The sequence below is a fragment of the Ostrea edulis genome, chromosome 1, assembly GCF_947568905.1.
Source record: "Ostrea edulis chromosome 1, xbOstEdul1.1, whole genome shotgun sequence".
In the NCBI taxonomy this organism is placed as follows: domain Eukaryota; kingdom Metazoa; phylum Mollusca; class Bivalvia; order Ostreida; family Ostreidae; genus Ostrea; species Ostrea edulis.
In genome coordinates this window covers 23,596,895-23,618,953 of record NC_079164.1, presented here as the reverse complement: position 1 = coordinate 23,618,953, position 22,059 = coordinate 23,596,895, and the positions used below count along the sequence as shown (strand labels likewise).

Here is a 22,059-nt window from a genome sequence, read left to right as displayed (position 1 = left end):
AAATCTTATCACTCTGACCAAATTTTGCAAATATAAATACATGTATATGCAAAAATTTCCAGATTTATGATAAATTGATTAATTAATGTACACAGAGAAGATACAAGAGCACAATTGCATGATCTAAATAGAAAAGGATTTGTACATCAGCTTTCTTTGACAAGGGAATCATCTTGATGATAGAGTTGTCGATGATATCATAGTCTCTGATGGTAAACGCATCCCTGAGGTACTGTCCCTTGAAGCGAAGCCTAAACTGGTGATCTGGATAGCCAATTTCAAACAGCTTATGCAGTATACGAGCTCTGATTCGAGCAATTTTGTCATTTGGACTTACAACAACAACGAAGGTTCGATGCTGAAAAAAATAATACAGTATAAATCATTTATTATTCAATTTACAATACATAATTTGATTTATGAAAATATTCATTAGAAAGACATGCTGTACAACTCATGCAGTAAAAGTCAAAATCCAGTTAGGTTATCAATAAAATTACTTAATTTAGCTTTATGCACTAATTAAAAGTATCCAATGATGGAAATTTATACCAGCATCATACTGGTCAACCGACATTCTTTACGTTTAGAAAAGAAAATCTGAAAGAAGTCTTTCTCACAGATGTTATATACATCATGCCTTGATATTGATAATATTTAGGCCTAATCAAGAGAAATTAGCATTAGATCTTAAAATTTTAATTGGAACGTATATTATCAATATTTTCACAATGGAAGTCTTTAAACGAAATAAGTAGATGTAGACAGAAGCACAGGTGATTGGGTCATAATATATGAATACACATCTAACCTTATACATACGTAAACGGGCCTAATCTGAGTAATCAAGCGAAAAAACTATCTAGTGACCATTCCTAATCAAGGCATAAACATAAGTCAAAGTATGTGAATTCAAAACAAAGGACTATAAAAATTATTTCTGAATGTAACATCAACATATTCTTACCGGGAATGCTTTACTTTCAACGTAGATAAGCATGTTACGTTTTCACAATTAAAACTTGTTTACATTGGCGACTTTCAAAATGGCGTCGAAATAATTTTGATAAATCGTACGTGTACCGCTTTGTAAGCTAAACTTCAAGAAGGTTTTTAAAAATGTTTTACACAATCAATTATTTATATAAGAAGCAGTAATATTGATTGTTAATGTTTACCAATCAGCCAACAGATTGCACCATATAACAAATGCAGACATGATATCGAATAAAACTTAAACGAATTATCCGAAAGACACCATTTTAAACTTCATGATAAAAGAGTTCTTCAGTGAGTTATCATTTTTTTTCAGATTGACTGATTGTTGTGGGTTTAAATTTTAAGTTAAATAATGCCTGACCATTTAGGAGCTGATCAGAGAAAAACTAAAGATGATAAAGACGAAGATAAACCCATTCAAGGTAAAAAAAAAAAAAAAAATTAAGAAAACTTTCTTAATTAGAAAGTAACAAAGCGTTAGATTTAGATCGAATTTCCTCTAACATTGTGAATTTGTGATGCATCTTATTGTGTAACGGGCCAGATCAGGATTGGGTACCGGGGTCCTTAAATTCAAGTTAGGTGCCCTTTAATCTCGAGTCAGGTGGCATGGCCTAAGGCAATGATTGTTGTGTTTCCTTTAACATCCAAAGACAAAATTTTGGTAAATATTTAAAGTGGGGGAATAATAGGGCTGGGACGATTCAGGGTTAGCTCGATTCGGTTCGGTTTCGATTCAGAACAGCACGGTTCGGTTATTTTCGATTCGGTTCAAGTTAGGTCCAATTTATCTAATGACACCACAAAAATTAACAATTTTAATGAGTAGCATATTTGATTTGATTTAATTCAAGTTATATAACTATATGTTGTCATTTGTAAACATCATATCTATTCATAATGGCATTTTATAACTTTGATAGAAAAAGAAAACACTGACAGTCTATCAAAATTTGTTATATTAATGTGCTGCATAAGTTTTGGATTATTAAACAAACCTATAGTGAATCTAAAATGTATATGATATTGTTTTCATTGATATGCAAAAATTCAACAATTCTATCAATTGAGAGTCTTTGAAAATCTCTCCTTTATTGATTTACTTCTCTCATGTTAACTGTCAAATCTGTGTCATTACCTACGATGTTGATTTCACTCCACCACTGACAGAAATGCTATATGTCATGTAAAGATAAACTGCAATGATCTTACGGACCATATTCTGTTGGTATCTGAGTGGTGAAAATGCTAACTCTTAACACAGTAGTGATTTAAATCTCCGTTGCATAAAAAAATACATGTTTTCAACATCACTCGGACGTCATATTTGTTGTTTTGCTGTAAGTAAAATCTAAACCGAACCGAAATCCGGAATTTGTAATCGGTGCACCGAATCGAATGGTATGAATCGCGGTGCACCGAAATTTTCGGTGCACCGCACAGCCCTAGGGAATAAGCTATTTTTTTCTTTCTTAATCTTTCTTTTCAAAGTGCACAAAGAAATAATTTGATAACAATTTCCATGTAGGGATAATATGTGTACATGTCTTGAACATGAGGGGTTCTATTAATTCAACTTGATATACTGTGATCCTCTAAAATAAGTATTTGTAAGTGCCAACCCCAAAACAATGTTTATTTAATAATCTCTTGAACAATTTGTTTAAGAAAAGTAGATTGGGTATAATTCAGGTAAAGTGGATAAGTGGAAACATGATAATTCTTTATTTAGGCCTAAACAAATCTTGGTAACAAAAAAATCAAACTGGTTTGATAGCCAATAAATGTCTGCGTCTGCCTCATAGACACCCTGACTTTTCTCTGGCAGACAATTCCATCTCTCTGGTTTAAACTCCAGGGCACCCAGGAGGGGACGTTTTTCTTGCTCAACACTCTGGAGTAGACTCGGTGAAAGGTACAGGAAGAAAATCGCGGACTCAAGAGTCGATACTATTAGTTGTTCAATTGCCTTCTAAAGACAATTTTATGATATTCATACAAGTGAAAATGTTGATATGATTGCCAAATCAAGCAAGTGATAATGTTTTGTTTTTTTTGTAAAGGAAGGACATGTGTTGTCACTGGTATATATCAGTATCATGTTCTGCTAAAAATAAATGATTTACAAACATCAAATAATCTAGATCTTAGCATCGCAATGGGAGATAATTTTACTTCAAAGAATAATTATTTGTAAATTTTGGAAACATTTATCTTTCATTTTGCTCATATTTGCTGTGATTTTTATCCTTTTTTGATGAGGAGCCTGGGCCTTTACGATTGGGACAAATGATCGACATTTTCATCACATTGGGAACAATCAATAACTCGTAATCAACCTTAATTGATGTGTAAAGTACAATATGAGTACTTTTAACACCATTTACTCAATTAATTTGCTACAAAAATAATACTGTCAGCCTTTGGTAATTTTTTTCTCTCTAAACACTTTGAAATTGTCAGTTATTTTCATATGATAGGTCTTTGCACATTAAAATATGTCTTACATGAAAAATTTAATTCAACAAAAACAACAACACAATTTGGGGGGGGGGATGCAACTTCAAATGGGTGGAAAAATCAGTAGCTTTTGAGAGGGGAAGGTACCTCTATTTGGATCTAAATTGGGTGTAGAAAAATCACTGATTTAACATGATGATGCATTGATTTCTGTAAAGGTCTGTTTTCTTTGTAGCTTTGGATGAAGGGGACATTGCATTACTGAAAACATATGTAAGTAAATGTCTCAGGTTATATACTTTCCTATATATATAATACTGCAAATTTATTAAGCATTCAATCTGTCATTAAAATTCAGGGCTAAAGATTTATACTGATTCAGAAATAAACAGGAAATAACCATTGATGATCTCTGCTATATGATACAACCTGTTAGATGAATAGATGTAAATTTTGGATACATTTATCTTTGATTTTACCCACCTTTAACATGATGATGCAGGAATTTACTGCTTTTGTTTTAGTAAGAATTTTATAATGTGAATTATTGTAAAGATATTTTATTTCCTTCACTTTATCTTTATGTAGTATTGTCTGGTCAACTTGTAGGCAGTGATTGGGAAGGCCAAAATGGCCTATGGGACTATGGCCCCACGGTTCAAGTTTTCAATGGGCCATTTTCAGATTTAATGGGCCATCAACATGTGTTGAATGACCATTTTCAATAAATAGCAAATTTGCAGTGGAACAAAAAAACAATGAGAGACTGTTTTCAAATACCAATGCCAAGAAAAGCAATGATACCGTTGAGAAGGGGGACATTGAAACAAAGTTGAAACATTTTCAAGAGCGGTGGAGAAGATCGTGGTCATGGTTCAGAGTTTCAATTAAAACAATAATGTTCCACTGCACAATACTGGACTATGGCGCAGGGCGCATGGCCTTCCCAATCACTGCTTGTAGGCCATAAACTTCTTATATAAATTTTTACATATATGAAGGAAACTGATTTGCTGGATTTATTTTGTTGTTAACAGGGAGTAGGACAGTACAGTAAAGCCATTAAAGGTGTAGAGGAAGACATTCAAAATGGGGTCAAGAAGGTTAATGAATTAGCAGGTCTGTTGCATTTTCAAATTTTTGTGTTTTTGTCAACACATTTTAATTGTGTAGCACAATATGTCCAGTATTTTTAATTGTGTAACAGTACACAATATGTCCAATATTTTTAATTGTGTAACAGTACACAATATGTCCAGTATTTTTAATTGTGTAACAGTACACAATATGTCCAGTACTTTTAATTGTGTAACAGTACACAATATGTCCAGTATTTTTAATTGTGTAACAGTACACAATATGTCCAGTATTTTTAATTGTGTAACAGTACACAATATGTCCAGTATTTTTAATTGTGTAACAGTACACAATATGTCCAGTATTTTTAAACCTTCAGACTTTATGTTCGTTGATTACATTGACAATAATGAGAGTAAGACATCTGAAAATTATGTGATCAGAGGGTCAAAACTATAATGAGAATAATGATTGTGTTATTTGCCATGTTATGTTTTATTTAGCTGACATACTTCACATTCAGTTCTTACGAAATTTAAGGCCAAACAAAATTAATTGTGTGGTTTCTATATCATATGTACAAATGATGTAAATATATCTACTTTCATGTACTGAAATGTACTTTCTTATCATATATAGGAATCAAGGAGTCCGACACAGGATTAGCCCCACCTGCTCTATGGGATTTAGCTGCAGACAAACAGACTCTCCAAAGTGAGGAAAAGAGATTCTCTAGAAGACCTTTTAAAAGTGTCAATTGCCTTAGTCTTAGTTTTTATACATGTACATAAGAGAATACATGTATAGGGAATACATTTTATATAAATTAATGTAAATAAGAATACATCTTTTAAATCTTCAGCATCTTCATTCAGATCACTTTTGGGTTTATGCCCCATGTTTGAGCTGAGTTGGTCCTAAACTAATATAAATCAAACGAATGAGGTGAAGTGACAGATGACAAAAATAATAATACTATATACTTTATATCTATTTTGTTTAATTCCTATGCTGTAAGGGAAGAATTTGTGGCTTGAAGGTGAAAAAGAGAGCGAGAGAAAAAAAAAACAACAGCAGGAAGCAGATCAAAACCTAAGTTTGGAAATCAACATATTATCATTAAAACAGCATTGCAGTCTCAATTAGAATTTTGTATCTTTATAATGTCCATGAGGATCAAATACATAGAATTTCAAATCCATGGTAAATATGGCAATTGAACTGACCTTGCATGTAAAAATTGCACCAAATCCTTTTCATGTGTTTTCATAACAGAGATTTAAGGCACAATTAATGTTCAATTGTGTATGATAGATATACAAATAGATATACATCTAGTACATAGTATAAAAACGCATGTAACAATGATTTCTAAAGACCAAAAATGTGTATACTCAGATCACTGTTGAGGCTCATGGGTCTCTTGTTAAAATTGATATACAAGCACTGTTAATGTAGAAAGGATTGCCAACAAATTAATCTAATAATCTAATCGGTGTGTATTAAAGTAATATATAATGTACATGTATATTGAAGTAAAAATGTACATGGATTTGCCTCTTTTTTATTAAAGGTGAACAGCCTCTTCAGGTAGCCAGATGCACAAAAATTATAAATGCAGACTCTGATGACCCTAAATACATCATCAATGTGAAGCAGTTTGCCAAGTTTGTGGTTGATCTTGGAGACCAGGTAGCCCCAACCGACATAGAGGAGGGGATGCGAGTCGGGTAGGACAATAAACACACTCCTCCAACACAGCATACAGTAGATAGACTATCCATAAATCATAGTGTTCATGTCATAGTACTTCTAACAGCTTCAGATGAAGGATTTTCTTTTTTAAAATTACCAAGAAATGACTTGATGTTTTTTTGTTTTATTTTTCTATGCTTACAAATATGAGTTACTCATTTAATGATAGGTTAAGTAAAAATGAAGGTAGTGTTTGGTGAGTTCAGTCTAGCTCATGCTACAATCCATTCTTACCACCTTTACAGAGTTGACAGAAACAAGTACCAGATTCACATACCCCTACCCCCAAAGATTGACCCCTCAGTAACCATGATGCAGGTCGAGGAGAAACCTGATGTAACTTACAGTGATGTTGGGGGCTGTAAAGAGCAGATTGAAAAGCTGAGGGAGGTAGTGGAAACTCCACTGCTACATGTAAGTAACACTGTTTTTAGCTCACCTGAAGTGAATACTTAGATAATCTTTTCCAAGACCTACCACTTGCTGATATTTTGTCACAACATCATTGAGCACCTTCAGATAGTTATATAATTACGTAATTATGTTACAACATTCATATTTCTAATGTTTTTGTCCCCCACCAAATGCGGAAGGGGACATAGAAATTCCAGTGTCCATGCATCTGTCTGTCACACTTGACTTTGTGGATGCAACTCCTTGCAAACCGCTCAACGGATTTCATTCAAATTTTGTAGGATTGTTAGTCACCATATGCAGTTGATCATATTGTGCTGCCATTTTGATTCCAGAAATTTTACAGGAGTTATGGAACTTTGTTGAATTTGTGGATGCAACATCTTGGAAACTGCTCAACAGATTTTGTTAAAATTTTGTAGTATCGTTAGTCATCATATGTAGTTGATCATATATTGCACCTCCATTTTGATTCCACAAATTTTACAGCAGTTATATGAAGCTTTTGTGTTTCAACTTTTTTCCCCTATGGCTATGCTTAGCAATCTTGTTGCCTTTTGATGTCTTTACAAATTGTAATGATAGTCATTTCCTTGTAAATGTATTATAGTTGTGAACAATGCGTGTATGAATCTTGATAAATATAGCACATCTATTTAATTCTAACAGAAATGAAAGTAGAATGTAAATTTCATTTTTAAAAATACATTTAAGAAATAAATTTGTCTCTGAAAATACATGAGAGCATGAACTACAATGCCTCATTGCAGCATACTTTTCTTGAAGCATGTTAGTGTGAACTGCAATGCTTCATGCAAACATACTTTTCAGGAAATGTGTTAGCGCTTCATGAAAAGTATGCTGGCATGATGCGTTGCAGTTTGGACCTTTAATTTCTGGATTTTTACTCAATCTTCTATCTCTTAAGTCTCTGAGAGTTATGTAGTTAGATAAGTAATTACTGTTTGTATAGAGGTTTATAGAATATGTTACTTATTATTTTACACAATATAAATCTATAAACTTGTCAGAAATTACCATTAGATTGTAAGATTACGAAATCTCCTCTTTACATTTGTTTTTAAAATTGTACTTACATGTATATGTAAAACTTATATGGTACTAATTTTGATGCACCAGATGTGCATTTCGACAAATAATGTCTCTTCAGTGATGCTGACATGAAATTGAAATAGACATTTCCAGAGGCTTTTCATTTTTGCTTTAATTCAAGTTTTGTAAAAACATTTTTTGCAGCCTGAACGTTTTGTCAACCTTGGTATTGAACCTCCAAAGGGTGTTTTACTGTTTGGACCCCCAGGAACAGGGAAAACATTGTGTGCCAGAGCTGTAGCTAATCGTACAGATGCCTGCTTCATTCGAGTCATTGGTTCTGAACTTGTACAGAAATATGTTGGAGAGGTAAAGACATATTATTTACCTTATTGTTGGTAATTTCACAGACAAAATGGAAAAAAAACCCATGGAAAATAATGTTTTTTAATGTTGTAGGGAGCTAGGATGGTAAGAGAGCTGTTTGAAATGGCCAGAAACAAGAAAGCCTGTATTATTTTCTTCGATGAAATTGATGCAGTAGGAGGTATGCTGATTGAAAATAAAGTTAATTAATCAAATAATACCTTAATGTCAAATAATTCCACAATCACACACAAAATATTTAGCTCACTTGAACCAATGGTTGAAGTGAGTTTTGATCTGATCAAAATGTATTTGCTGTCCTGCACTAGTCCTTCTTGTGTAAATTTTTCACATTTCCAACTATGGCTGGAGAATTACTACATGGTAAGTCACTAAACTTGGTACATGTACAGATATTTCAGAAGGAGACTGGAAGAAGTATTGTTGTCCTATGGAGTCACTGTGGCTCAGCTAGTTAACTAGACCTCTCCAGGTTTAGATGAGTTGCATGCAAAGTCATTAAAGTTGAAGCAAATGTTCTTTCAATGATCCTAAAGAGGTGTGGTACATAGTGATTAGAGTCATAGTGATTGGAACTTAAAGATAGCCTTCATGGCCTTTGGTTGGCTTGGCTAAAAGCAGTATTTGAAATAACTGTACACTCGACCGCTTGAGATGCATAAATTTTGCCGCCGACAAATAAAATTCTTTGTAGAGACACCCGACCAGACGCCTTAAAATTCCATGTAAATAAAATTTAGGTGTATCAAATCTGATTATCATACTGGTAACAAAGTTGTAACAAGGCAAAGGGCTTTATAAAATTATATATCCTTGGGATCAAAGTGAAGGGAACTGAGTCTTAGACACATAATTGCTATAATTGAAAGATAGATTGTAATAAAAGAAATTTCAGAAATGGCAGCTATTTTCTCAGGACTAGTACTAATCGGATCACGCGCTCGTAAGAAGACTCAGACGTGGATCGGCTTAAGAATTGCATCAAATCGATGCATTTCTTTGCTGGAAGCGCGCCTGTGGATGAGGTTAAAAGGCTAGAACTGAATCCCTGTATAATGTGTTATTTATATTTTCGCCACAGATTTAGTTTTGGTATCATTAACGTCTTATTCACTCAAATACATAAACATGTAAGTGGAAAATTATAGTGGTAGAATACCTTAGATATGTATGATATCTTAGATGCATTTGAAAGCTCACATTTCATATTGTAACGTACAACTGCGACGCCATAGTTGCATTTGTGTACACATGGCAACAGACTGATGGCGTCGATCCACATGAAGTTCATTTGCCGTTACGGAAATAGCCGAGTAGTTACGATTGGACTAGTAGGTCTTTGACAAGGCTGACAACTTCTACAAGCAGTCAGCCCTGCATGTCTAGCTAAATTTATAGCAAATTTCAAACACTTTTAAAAATCAACTTTATTTCGGGAACATTTGCACACAAAGTACTCTATAGGGCACAAATGTTCTTCAATTACATATACATGTATTAGTGTTGACGAAATATTTTTGTAAATTCCCATTGGTATAACTTATTCTCAATTGCCTCTGAAGCATGACTGGTTGCTAAGTCACCAAATCATATAGCCCATTTCAAGTTACATTCTTTCATGGTTGTGATGATTGCTAATGCATGTTGTGGCTAACTGACGTCTGTAAATTCAGATGATTTTAGATGAAAGCATTGTAAGTGGTTATTAGGGTGTCTATTATTTCCATGGTGTTTATTTGACAGGTGCCCGATTTGATGATGGGGCTGGTGGAGACAATGAAGTCCAGAGGACAATGTTGGAGTTAATTAATCAGTTGGACGGTTTTGATCCCCGTGGTAATATCAAGGTTCTCATGGCAACCAACAGACCAGACACCCTGGACCCTGCATTGATGAGGCCAGGCCGACTGGACAGGAAGATCGAGTTTGGTCTGCCAGACTTAGAGGTAAGAAAATATAGCATGAAACTAATTAAAAACTGACAAACGTTAATGATATATGGATGATCATTAATGTTACTGAAATGATTACTATATTCCAATTTTTTAAAAACAATCTTCTACAAATGTGGAGAAGTTTTACAAATCTCCATAAGAATTTACTTGATTGTCAATTTTTGAGATTTGTAAAACTTGGGCACTACAATTTAAACAAAGCTGTTTTCGTGTATTTGCAACATGAAGATACTGTATGAAGGTTGACATATTTGATCATGACTCACTCTGACATGGAGTCCACTCTTTCCAAAACCAAAAAAGCTTAGAAAAAATTAAGTTTTACGCCAGTTGAGAGAAAAGGAGCAGGGATATCATAATTTTATGACATCATCAATAGTAAATTTAGGATCTTTTACTAAAAATTATGAGTAGGTGAAAATAAAATGTGTGTTTCCGGTTTCCCGACCCTACTTACATTTTTGCTGCCAACCCTAAATAGTTTATTGACAGTATATATATCAATAATAAAAATCCGCAATTTTCAAACTGGAATTTTTTCCTTTTTGTGTTTGAGTTTCTCTGATTTACATTTTGACTACTACGGATCTTCGCAATGTTTGAAAAATATTTGTAATGTATATAGACCTGTATTCATATGTACTCAAAACTAAGATTAGGAATAAAATGTTTTAATAGAATAAAATGTTTTACATGCCTACACTACCTAATGTTTTGAGGAGTGAAATAGGAAACACATTGGCGTTAGTTTCCATTTGCCTAAATATATTTGATACTAAATTTTCATCAAGATTTCTGTTACTTGTGTAGTTTTCAATTCTATCAGAATTAGGGCCAAAATTACAGTTAGGAAACATAGTCCTTTATTCTCTGGTGATGGACATACTGTGAAGTACGGAAGCTGGAATTTGTTATCACAGATTTAATTTGTTATTTAATTTTAAATTCGTTATAACGGATTAAATTTGTTATAACAAATTTGTTGAATTTGTTATAACAAATTTAAAAATTCATATTAACGAATTAAATTTGAAAACATGAATTTTAGAAATAGTTATGTCAAATTCGATATAACGATTTATAAAATCGTCAATATTGAATTAATGAATAATTTGTGATAATGAATTGCAGAATTAGTAAGAATTTGATAAATAATTTGAAATTATAGATTTTTCAATTCATTAAATCAGATTTTGATTCATTAAAACAAATTAATACAATTTGTTAAAACGAGTAGTTAATAAAATGTAGTCGGATGAAGATGTCGCAAAATCAGGCACCTGATCCCACCTCTGGTATATTCACGGGTCCGTGTTTGCCCAACTCTTAATTTTGTATTCTTTATAGGAGTTATGAGATTGATGACTGTTCTTTATCTTCACCTTTTCATCAGTACAAGTTTTTAAAAATTTGTTGTAACGAACTATGCAATTTGATATAACGAATTTCGGAATTCGTTATTTCAAATTGAATTCATTATTTAAAATTTTGAAATCCATTATTACGAAGTTTACAAATTCGTTTTAACAAATTTAATCTGTTAAAACGAATTTTAATGTTTGAAATAAGAAATTAAAATCGAAATAACAAATTCTGAAATTTGTCATTTCAAATTAAAAATATATGTTTGATAGGTCCTAAATGGGCTTCCGTAGTAAAGCAACTTGTTTTTAGGTGAAAGATATGCGATTACAGGAACATTGGTCATCATAAACCAGACTTCCTGTTTATGTATAAGGTCATCCCACCAATGACTTTCAAAAATATAACTGGGTGTGAACTTCTTATTCAAAATGAATTGCAAGATATCTGTTTTCTGAATGAAACATACTTCTTTGCTACAGGGAAGATCTCACATATTTAAAATCCATGCCAGAAGCATGAGTGTAGAAAAAGACATCAGATACGAATTACTTGCTAGGCTTTGTCCAAACAGCACAGGTTAGTAATATTTAAAAACAATTTACTATATCATTCAATTACTCATTACAATATATGTTTGTTGGATGGCTACAATCTGAATTATATTTGCATTAATTTAAATGTTTATTTCCCGGATGGGTTAAATTATTTCATTATCAAATAGAGAGAAAAAATCTTGATATTAAAGAAGAAAAAAAAAAAAAAAATTTGCCTTTCTTTTATTATCATATTGATAATTTGTTAGAAGAAGGGGGCACATTAAGTGGCAAGAAATGAAATATACAGCATTCGTAATGTTCATCTGTTACAGTCAAAATATTTGACGTCACAGTGCGTTGGGCAGATGCTAAGTCAGCATGGATTGAAAAGATCTAAGCAATCTTCCGCCAAAGTTGGTTTGCACGCAAGCCAATCTTTGTGTGTGGAGACGCAGAGAACTATGGGTAGTATGAAGATCTAAGCTTATCACCGCGCTTGGGTGGGAACATGTTTTTTCAACATGGACTCTCTTGTTACATACATGTATATTTAATAATTCTTTATTGTGAAAGACATACATCTTATAGCATTATAACAAAATTGAATGTGCATAATAATTACAACGAAACTGAAAATAAATGGTAAATTCATACAAATACACCATGTTAAAAAATTAACAGTACAAACATGCTTTAATCAGTATACGGGTCACATGCATGGTTGAATTGAATTTTGAAAAGTTGATCTTGCGTACATATTTTGCTCCAGAAATGGAAGCTAAAAGTTGGTTAAAATCAGGAACTGCAGTTTTCGCGGACCTATTACCCGCTCATTGTTTTATGATCAGCTAGATGGATTATTAGAATTGAACTAATAATTATGTTCCTCTTGGTTTTAATCCCTTATAGACATCATTCTTTCGTTTTGAATACGATTTTACCAAATGTTTAACTTTATAATTCATTTATATTAAATACAACAAGAGTAAAACTAAGTGGATTAAAAATCAACATAAAAATTGGAATTTCAATCCAATGTTTTTTAAGGAAGAAAAATTTTCCCACCCATGTGCAGCGATAAGCTTAGATCTTTTCAATCCATGACCAGTTAGCATCTGCCCGTCGCATTGTGACGTCAAATGTTTTGATTATAACAGATGAACATCACGAATGCTGTATATTTCATTTCTTGCCACTTAATGTGCCCTGTATCACATGTATTGAGATGTATAATGCTTATACCGCGCTGGAAGAAAAATTTTCCCACCCTTGCGCGGCGATAAGCTTAGATCTTTGCAATCTGCGCCCAGTTAGCATCTGCCCATCACATTGTGACGTCAAATGTTTTGATTATTACAGATGAACATCGCGAATGCTGTATATTGCATTTCTTGCCACTTAATGTGCCCTGTCTCACATGTATTGAGATGTATAATGCTTATCGGTAAATATCAAAAGGCAGTTATATCTCTTGGATTCAAATTTACTATTAAAGAGTACTCTTTAATAGCAAATTTGAACCCAAGCAATATAATTGCCTGTGGTAAAAATTAAACTGTCTAACTGAAAAAGCCTTTGAAAATTTACATATACATCAAGTTATAATGCCTTTTTCTTTGTAGGTGCTGAGATTCGCAGTGTGTGTACTGAAGCCGGCATGTTCGCCATCAGAGCTAGGAGGAAAATGGCCACTGAAAAAGACTTTTTAGAAGCTGTGAACAAAGTGATTAAGGCCTATGCTAAATTTAGTTCCACTCCCAGATATATGACCTACAACTAGACAATTAAACAGGAGTTTTACTTTCCACGTGACGTAAAACATTTGTGTAACAGAAACACTTGACATTTCATTAACAACCACTTAAATCAGCCAATAAATGAAACAATTATTACGTAATCTATTTGCATGTTTTCTTTCACAATCATTTTGCATTATCTGCAAACTTGAACCCACAGGCAATTGTATCGCTTGGGGTTGAATTTACCATTAAAAAGTATATGCATCGCTTGGAGTTGAATTTACTATCTGGGCCCAAAATTGGAATAAACTTATCTTATCTTATCTATACTCTTTAAATTTGAACCCAATTGATGCAATTACCTGTGCTTGAACCAACTTTCAGCCACTCTAAACATACTGGACCAGTTGAGTTTAAGAATGAAAGTATGCTCTTTATTAGTGTATCTTCTACCAGGACTGAAATATAGATAATTTCACAGGTTTGAACATGTTGCACTAATAGCCTACTCACTCACACTGTCAGTGGGTTTTATAATCTCGGATTTTATTAAGCTTTGTATTACGTGTAGGTGCCTATAATGCTATCAACAGGTTTATTACTGGATTGGGGGTAATATGGCACATTGCTAGAGTTTAGAATCGTGAATGCAACGTGAGAGGAAAAGAATATACAAACTCTGCTTTTTAATTTTTTTAAACTTTGCACCTTTTTCGTGAAAAACGGGATAGTGAGAATCATGGAAAGCACATATAAATATATACTAATATTTGCATTTTCATTGCTTTTGCCTTTGATATCTATACAAATTGTAATGATGGCCCTTTACTTGCAGTTGTGAAACATGCGCGTGTGAATCTTGATAAATATAGTACATTTTTGTACGTTTAGGTCTGGCTTAAATATGATTATATTTACGCGAGTTGTTGTTCTTGCACTAAGTCTGATAGGATATAGATAATAATAATACAATAAAACATTTTTTTCAAAATTATTTGTCTTTATTAGATATTTGCGACATGCTGCTTAATCAGAAAATCATATTAGTTTTGTTGTATATAACCCATATTTTTGTAGGTCTTCCGTACGTCTTCTGTTGGTCTTCAATTAGAATGCCCCTATTTTAATGGCTGGGAATTCCAACAGAAATGAAAATAGAATGTAAATATCAAAAAATAAATTTCAGTTTTCCAACTGCAGCTCTTCATGCCAACGTACTTTTTCGTGAAGCGCCAACGCGTTCATGAAGTTTGCCGGCGTGAAACGTACATGGTCGCATTTTCCAAAACAAAATTTATTTCTAAGATACAGTTAGTTTAGCCTATATGCGCCTAGAACGTGTTTCTGCTTTGTACATTCATATAGCTTTCATACAAATTAATGCTTAATTCAAATATAACAACATGTAGATGGCTTTTACACTATTATTATTGACGAACTGTTGGGAGATTGAGCATTTTTCTCATTTCATTTTGAGAAAACGAGAGTGGCAAGGACAAGAAGTATTAGACAGTAGCCTATGAGGTTTTTTTTAAAAAGGTATTATCAGTAGGTGAATGCATTCATATTGTCATACTGAGCCACAGAAGCCCACACTGTCTAAAATCTGTGGAATATTGTATTTGATTACGAATTAATTTCATTTTTAAAAATACATGAGAGCATGAACTGCAACGCTTTAGGCAGGCATACTTTATCAAATCGTTGCAGTTTATACTCTCATGTATTTTCCAAAAATATATTTACTTTCTATTTTCATTTCTGTCGAAATTTCTAGCTGTTAAAAGAGATAATATTTATCAAGATTCATAGCGCAATGTTCACAAATACATTGCATTCACGAGGAAATCACTATCATCACAATTTGTAAAGATAATTGGAAATGTAAATACATTGTATTTTTACTTGCATGCTCAATTCTGATGTCGCACTGTATATATTTAAAAAGAGTATAATAAAAAGGTTATTGACTGAACGTCGGGAGGTTGCTCGCCCTCGGTCTTTACGCGGATGCAGACGAAATGTGTTTAATCATACACGTGCACACCCGCACACATACTGAAAGGCAGATTTAATACGTTTTTTAAAGTTCATTTGATATGACACCTTTCCAACTTTATTGAAATACACAAATTTTTGCTCTCAAGTATTTTATATGATTTTTTTGTTCAGTCAATAACCCGGAATGATTAAAAATGTACTTTTTTTTTTTTTTTTTTTTTACAAATAAGATACTCTAGAGTCCAAGTTTCGCTGTGATTTGATGCATAATATGAATATCTAAGAAAACATGCCTAAACGACTCGGATAGACGTTCTAAGTTTTAAAATTAAAAAAAAAATATTAAAATTGAAAACGTTATTTGCTAGTGTAGCCGACAATATAAGAGGGAACTTATACTGCCTCGCTAGAGAGCTAGCTTTTCTAGTGATGCGGTAGAGTGTCTCTCTCTCGATCACGCAAGTTAAGCAACGGCGAGCGTGATCAGTGCTTGGCTGGATGACCGCTACACGTTGCAAATTGGTGGCAGCGTAGTGACTCTAATGTTTGGCTTCAGGTAGAGTCTCTTCGGAACTCTGGGTACGGACGTGGATTCGTCCGGGGACGACGGTGGTTGTCGTCGGGAACGGCGGGTGCCGTTACTGTGCAGGCGCTAAATACTCAGAGAGGACTCGCGCTAAACTTCGGGACGAAGCTTCCCCGAGTGGAGGGAAATGTAGCGGACAGTATAAGACGGAACTTTACTCAGCATTTTTTGGTTTACGTGAAAAATATATCAAACCTTATTACTACAACAAAAAAAAACCCTTCCTTTTTCAAACTTGTAGAACTTTTTAGTGTATATAACTTTAAAACTATTCATAAGCTTTGTCAGTATGTAGTGAAAGCTACAAAACAAAGAGAAGCACTATCTGTTAACTGTCATTAAGGGTGTTTCTTTTGTCGTTGCTTAGATTTATTAGTTTCTAAATCTATTTGTCTGATAATATATGTTTACATCTGCCATTTGCCTGTATTGCACACAGTGTACCTATGAGCCACAGGGCACTTGGCTGGGTGACCGTTACACGTCACACTAGCATTTTTTAAATTTACGGATAAAATCTTAGAAAAACATGTCATTTAGAAAAAAGATATATCAGAGAAATATATTTTAAAAAGAAATTGAAACGAAATAGTCAAAATTCAGAAATATTCGAAAATTTTCTAATTTGAACCAAGCCCGATCGGAATTATAAAAAAAGTAGCCATAGAGAACATTGTAATCAGAATACTACATTCCCTTGATGTAAAATAGTTTACAAATTAAACGACTTTATAAAGGAATCTAATTTCTTGACCAACAGTGCATACAATTGGCAACAATTTGATTATTTTAGTCATTTCTATCAACTTTGATCGGGATCGGTACTTTTTTCTACAGTTTGAATATAGTGATTATATCTAAAATTTGGTCATTTCGTTTCAATTTCTTTTTATAATATATTTCTTCCATATATCTCTTTTCTAACTGACATGTTTTTTGAAGATTTTATCCGTAGATCTAAAAAATATTAACAAATAACGATTTCAATTTTCATAAATATTTTTCTCTAACAAATTAGAACGTTTATATCTGAATCTTATAGGCATGTTTTATTAGATATTCATATCATGTGACAAATCACAGCAAAATTTGGACTCAAGAACCTCTTATTTGCAAACAAAACACCTTTTGAAATCTTTTAAACATATTAGACAATAGATTTTGATCCTTAAAAGTGAAAAAGAAAATTTTGGGGAAAATCGTGAATCATTCCCTTTAAAACTCATTCGCTCCTGATATAACAACTAGTAATAAACAAAAGTACATATTATATGAAATTAGCAACTTCACCTAGCGCCTTTATTATATTCATAAGAATATATGTGCAGAAATAATAATTAATTTTGGATCAATTTTGTTTGAAATTAACCCCCCCCCCCAAAAAAAAACAACCAAAAAACAAAACAAAAACAACAAACAAACAAACAACAATAACAAAATTGGTCTACGTATGACATGTAAAACGTTGCAACATTTGATCTTTTCCATTTGTATTGTATAATTTTCCATTAGTGTTGTATATTTTTCCATTCATTCGAAATTGTATTGCATATTTTCCATTGGTATTGCATAATTGTCTATTTGTATTTTATATTTTTTCATTCTTTATTGCATAATTTTTCATTTGTATTGTATCCGAGGGATTGTTTATTTTGATTTGTTGTAAAAGATTTCATTGGCCAAAATTTAGCCTGTATCGTGTTGAAAACAAGCGAGATGTTCTGAATGCTGAACCTTCACGTACTTTCAAAAATGAAATTCCTTTCTTAAATGAATAGTAAATTTAGAATCTGTTACCCGCACATGCCTAATCTATCTATCAAGATTTTTGTAATTTGTGTAGTTTTAAACTGTCAGAATTAGGGCAAAATTACACAGTTAATGATCATCGTCCTTTATGTTCTGGTGATTGAAATACAAGGAAGCAACTCTGGAACTTACGGTTTTAGATGAAGGCTAATAACTTTAGGGGTACCACCTGGGGACTCACGAGGGTGGAACAACCAATCCCTGACCAGGTCCGTATAGTCACGAGTAGACCTCATCAAAAGTCAATAGTTGTATACCATTGAAAATTATATTCGGCTCAAAGATTGACAAGACAGTTACTCTGATATTTTGTCAGAATCAAGGTCAGTGATAATTTGATAAAGTTAATGGAAAAACATTAGCTGAACTGATCGGTTCTTTTGATCGCACTAACAGATGTCATTTGGTTAGGATCTTCTAATGTCACTAACTTACCTGACCGCTAGAGGTCATATGTATGGAGCGCCAAATTAACTTAAACTCAAATAATTGACGATATCTTCAATTATTTGAAGATATCATCAATTCAATTATTGCTGTTTTTAATTGAATTAATGCGCGCATTAAATCAATTATTGCTCTCATCAAATGAATTAATGCGCGTTTCAATTCAATTATTACTCTCATCAATTGAATTAATGCGCGCATAAATTGAATTAATGAGAGCAATAATTGATTTAATGCGCGCATTAATTCAATTATTGCCCTCTTTAATTCAATCGATGAGAGCGTCAATTGAATTAATGAGAGCAATAATAGAATTGATGTGCGCATTAATTCAATTATTGCTATCTTCAATTCAATTGATGAGAGCATTAATTTCGTAGAAATATTGCTCGCAATGATTAATTTAGAGCTTGGTATAAATAATTTGATGATCTCTTTAATTCAATTGAAGATATCTTTAATTATTTACAATGCTTTTGTATAAGGAATTAATGCGTGCATCAATTCTTTTAAAGAGAGCAACAATCAATTAAAGAGATCATTAATTCAATTGTGGATATGTTGAATTGAAGATATCTTTAATTATGTAGTTGCTCTCTCTAAAATAATTATTGATTTCTTTAAATGAATTAAAGGTATCATTAATTCAATTGAAGAGAGCAATGATTGAATTAATGCGCGCATCAATTCAATTATTGCTCTCATCAATTGATTTAATGCGAGCATTATATCAATTATTGCCCTCTTCAATTGAATTGTAGCGCGCATCAATTCAATTGTTGATATCATTAATTCATTTGAAGAGATCATTAATTAAATTAAAGCGCGCATCAATTCAGCTGAAGAATTAATGCTATTATCAATTCAATTAATGCGCGCAATAATTCAGAATTGAAGATATCATTAATTATTTGAAGAGATCTTTAATCAAATTGTTGCGCGCATCAAATGAATTGATGATATCTTCCAATAATTGAAGGTATCTTCAATTATTTGAGTTTATGTTAATTTGGCGCTCAATACATATGCCTTATGTATTCTGTTTGAAACTGGGCAAAAAAAACCACAACCCAAACAAACAAAACATAAATCCACACCCAGTTCAGATATTTTTAGCATGGAAAGTACATGTATTCCAAATCACGATTTCATGTAAAAATTGCAGATGATATTTGTTTTGAAACCAGCATTTTTGACACAATTTAGATAATTTGATCAAACAACAATGTAAATCTGTCTACTGGTACATGGGGTGCACCAATGCACCAATAAAAAGACGTCTTAATAGGATCTAAATTTTTGGGTGGTTTCACAGGAAAAATTTGTGGTAAATATGAAACCTTAACAATATCAAAATACCTACAAATAGTTTTACAAAATTCTATAACAAGTTTTTAGGTATCCTATGTTTAAACTACCCGTATGCGAACTCAAAAACAGTAGTAAATAACACTACTCAGTACTGGGGGAGGGGGGGGGGGAGTCCCCATACATTTAATTTTTTTGGCATCTCTTCTTCAATGATGATATGTACGAAAGCCCATTGAGCTCATTTTCGTTGCTGAAAAAAAATTATAATGCGAAAATTTCGTGAATAAACGCATAACTTCGAGAATTAACGTGTAACTTTCGCGAATAAACGCATTACTTTCGCATTATAACGCGTAGCTTTCGCGTATAAACGCGTACAACCTTTGCGTTTTAATGCGAAACTTTGGCGAATAAACGCATATTTTTTATATTCTATATAAATATAGTTATGTAAAACAGGAACCTGTAATTAGTACAATTAACGAAGACTGATGATTATATGCATTTTTATAAAGTAACCTTAAAGTAAAGATTGATATACACACGTTAACACGCCTATATTTTACATACGCGTATTTCAGAATGTTTGGCAAATATGCTATTAAAGATTTATTGAATGCCAACTAAAATTCATATTCATGATTGATTAATACCAGTGTTCCTTAGTTAACAACAGCTTTTTTACGGGGGTATAAAATTTCGTCCATTGAAATCAAGCCTTAAAATGTAAAAGAATTTTAAAGAACTATTGGATTATCAACCACTAAATCTCTGAATTTATGCTATGTTATCGAGTAAACAATGCTTAATCTACATTTTCTTTTGCTTCATTTGATGACCCATCAAAATGCATGTCCGTAGAAAGCTCTTAATGATCAAAGTCATTTTCCTCCGATAATAGATGAATCTACACCTTTTGAAAGTTATGTCCCTTGGCTGTCATTCTTTTGGTAAAACCCATTGAATTCTCACAGCAACCTTTTATAACTTACTGTTTTATAACTTTGTCATTTGATATGATTTTGGTTTGGTATGAACATATTTTATTGTCTAGAAAGACCTCTCATATGTAACAATTAATAACGCAAAAATGTGCTCCAAAATTTAAGTAAAACGAAATCAAAGGTCAATAAGATGATCTTCTTACATAAGGCAGTCAAATGATATCAAGAGATACGCATATAAAAATACAAAATACAGCTGGACAAGTCTATTGTTACTTTTCTTCATTGTAATGAACAAATTATTTCATGCTACTTTTTTAATATGAGCGCATTTAATCCATAAATTTGGGTTTCTGCCAACGTTTCGTGTTTATAAGCAAAATATACGTCTTAGGAGCAATTCTCTGTAACGACCAAAAAAATTCTGGAGGGGTCTCAGATTTTGATCAAACTTATAGATTAAAGAAAGTGCCCCACAAAATGACAGAAATCAAACATATTTTATTATTGTGATGCATGGTTGCCATGGAAACCATGGTAGTGGATTTTGATCATTGGGGGTACTCCAATTAATAGCTATAATTATAAAAACTTACATTTTTACAAGCCCAATAACTAAACTAGCAGCAACTTTTCTCAATCTTTGAAATCAGTATAGATAAAGACGTAAAAGTTTCGTGTTAAAACGCGAATTCATATTACGCATTTATTCGCGAAAAATTCACGAAATTATAAGACGAAAGTTGCGCGTTCATTCGCGAATGTTATGAGTTATAACGCTAATTTTTTTTTTAATATGATATTTTTAGCTTTAAAACTCTTTATCATTTAGATGTATGAGGCGAGAGAAAAAAAGTGAATACGTGCATCAAATGACTTTCAGTCATCGCGAAAACATAATCTTCAGCGGTAAGAAACCTGAGCTCATGGCGACGTTACACTGAGGATCAGCCGCAACCCAGTGTCCGCGCTTACGTTTTATCACTTCCCCCGTATGATATATGAACACGATATCCTCACCCAACACCATCATCAACAAGAGGAGTTGATGATGTGTGAGCACCCCTTACGGTCCGGATTTCACAAAAATCATTTCGTCAAGACGGTACTCCTGAGCGGCCTGAACGAGATAGCGCCGATCCAGTCTTCTGATAGTACAGACGTTGGTAACCCTTGAACAGTACATATAGGTGTTTGCTCCCGTTAGAAAATTGCAAACAA

The 22,059-nt window shown here is 32.8% G+C and overlaps 2 protein-coding genes across 3 annotated transcripts in view; one reads left to right on the top strand and one right to left on the bottom strand.

Annotated features, from left to right (window-relative positions):
* The window catches only part of LOC125663732 (uncharacterized), a 102,305-nt gene that overhangs the window by 10,551 nt on the left and 69,695 nt on the right, over positions 1–22,059 (bottom strand). Inside the window, exons 1-2 of one of the 2 annotated variants that reach the window (XM_048896066.2) lie at positions 968–1,095; positions 146–358 (exon numbers count right to left, since the gene is read on the bottom strand). In XM_048896066.2, the coding sequence (XP_048752023.2) occupies positions 146–358; positions 968–1,000 (246 nt within the window). In that variant the 5' untranslated portion in view covers positions 1,001–1,095. Of the gene's footprint in view, positions 1–145; positions 359–967; positions 1,096–22,059 lie in introns of those variants that run through there. The other variant, XM_056153080.1, reaches the window with a different exon arrangement.
* Positions 1,248–14,006, top strand: LOC125663731 (26S proteasome regulatory subunit 7). The gene is made up of 11 exons (XM_048896065.2): positions 1,248–1,421; positions 3,695–3,732; positions 4,497–4,578; positions 5,176–5,250; positions 6,110–6,266; positions 6,537–6,705; positions 7,963–8,127; positions 8,218–8,305; positions 9,889–10,091; positions 11,945–12,041; positions 13,624–14,006. Exons 1-11 carry the CDS (start codon positions 1,352–1,354, stop codon positions 13,779–13,781), a joined length of 1,302 nt encoding a protein of 433 aa, XP_048752022.1. The 5' UTR covers positions 1,248–1,351; the 3' UTR covers positions 13,782–14,006.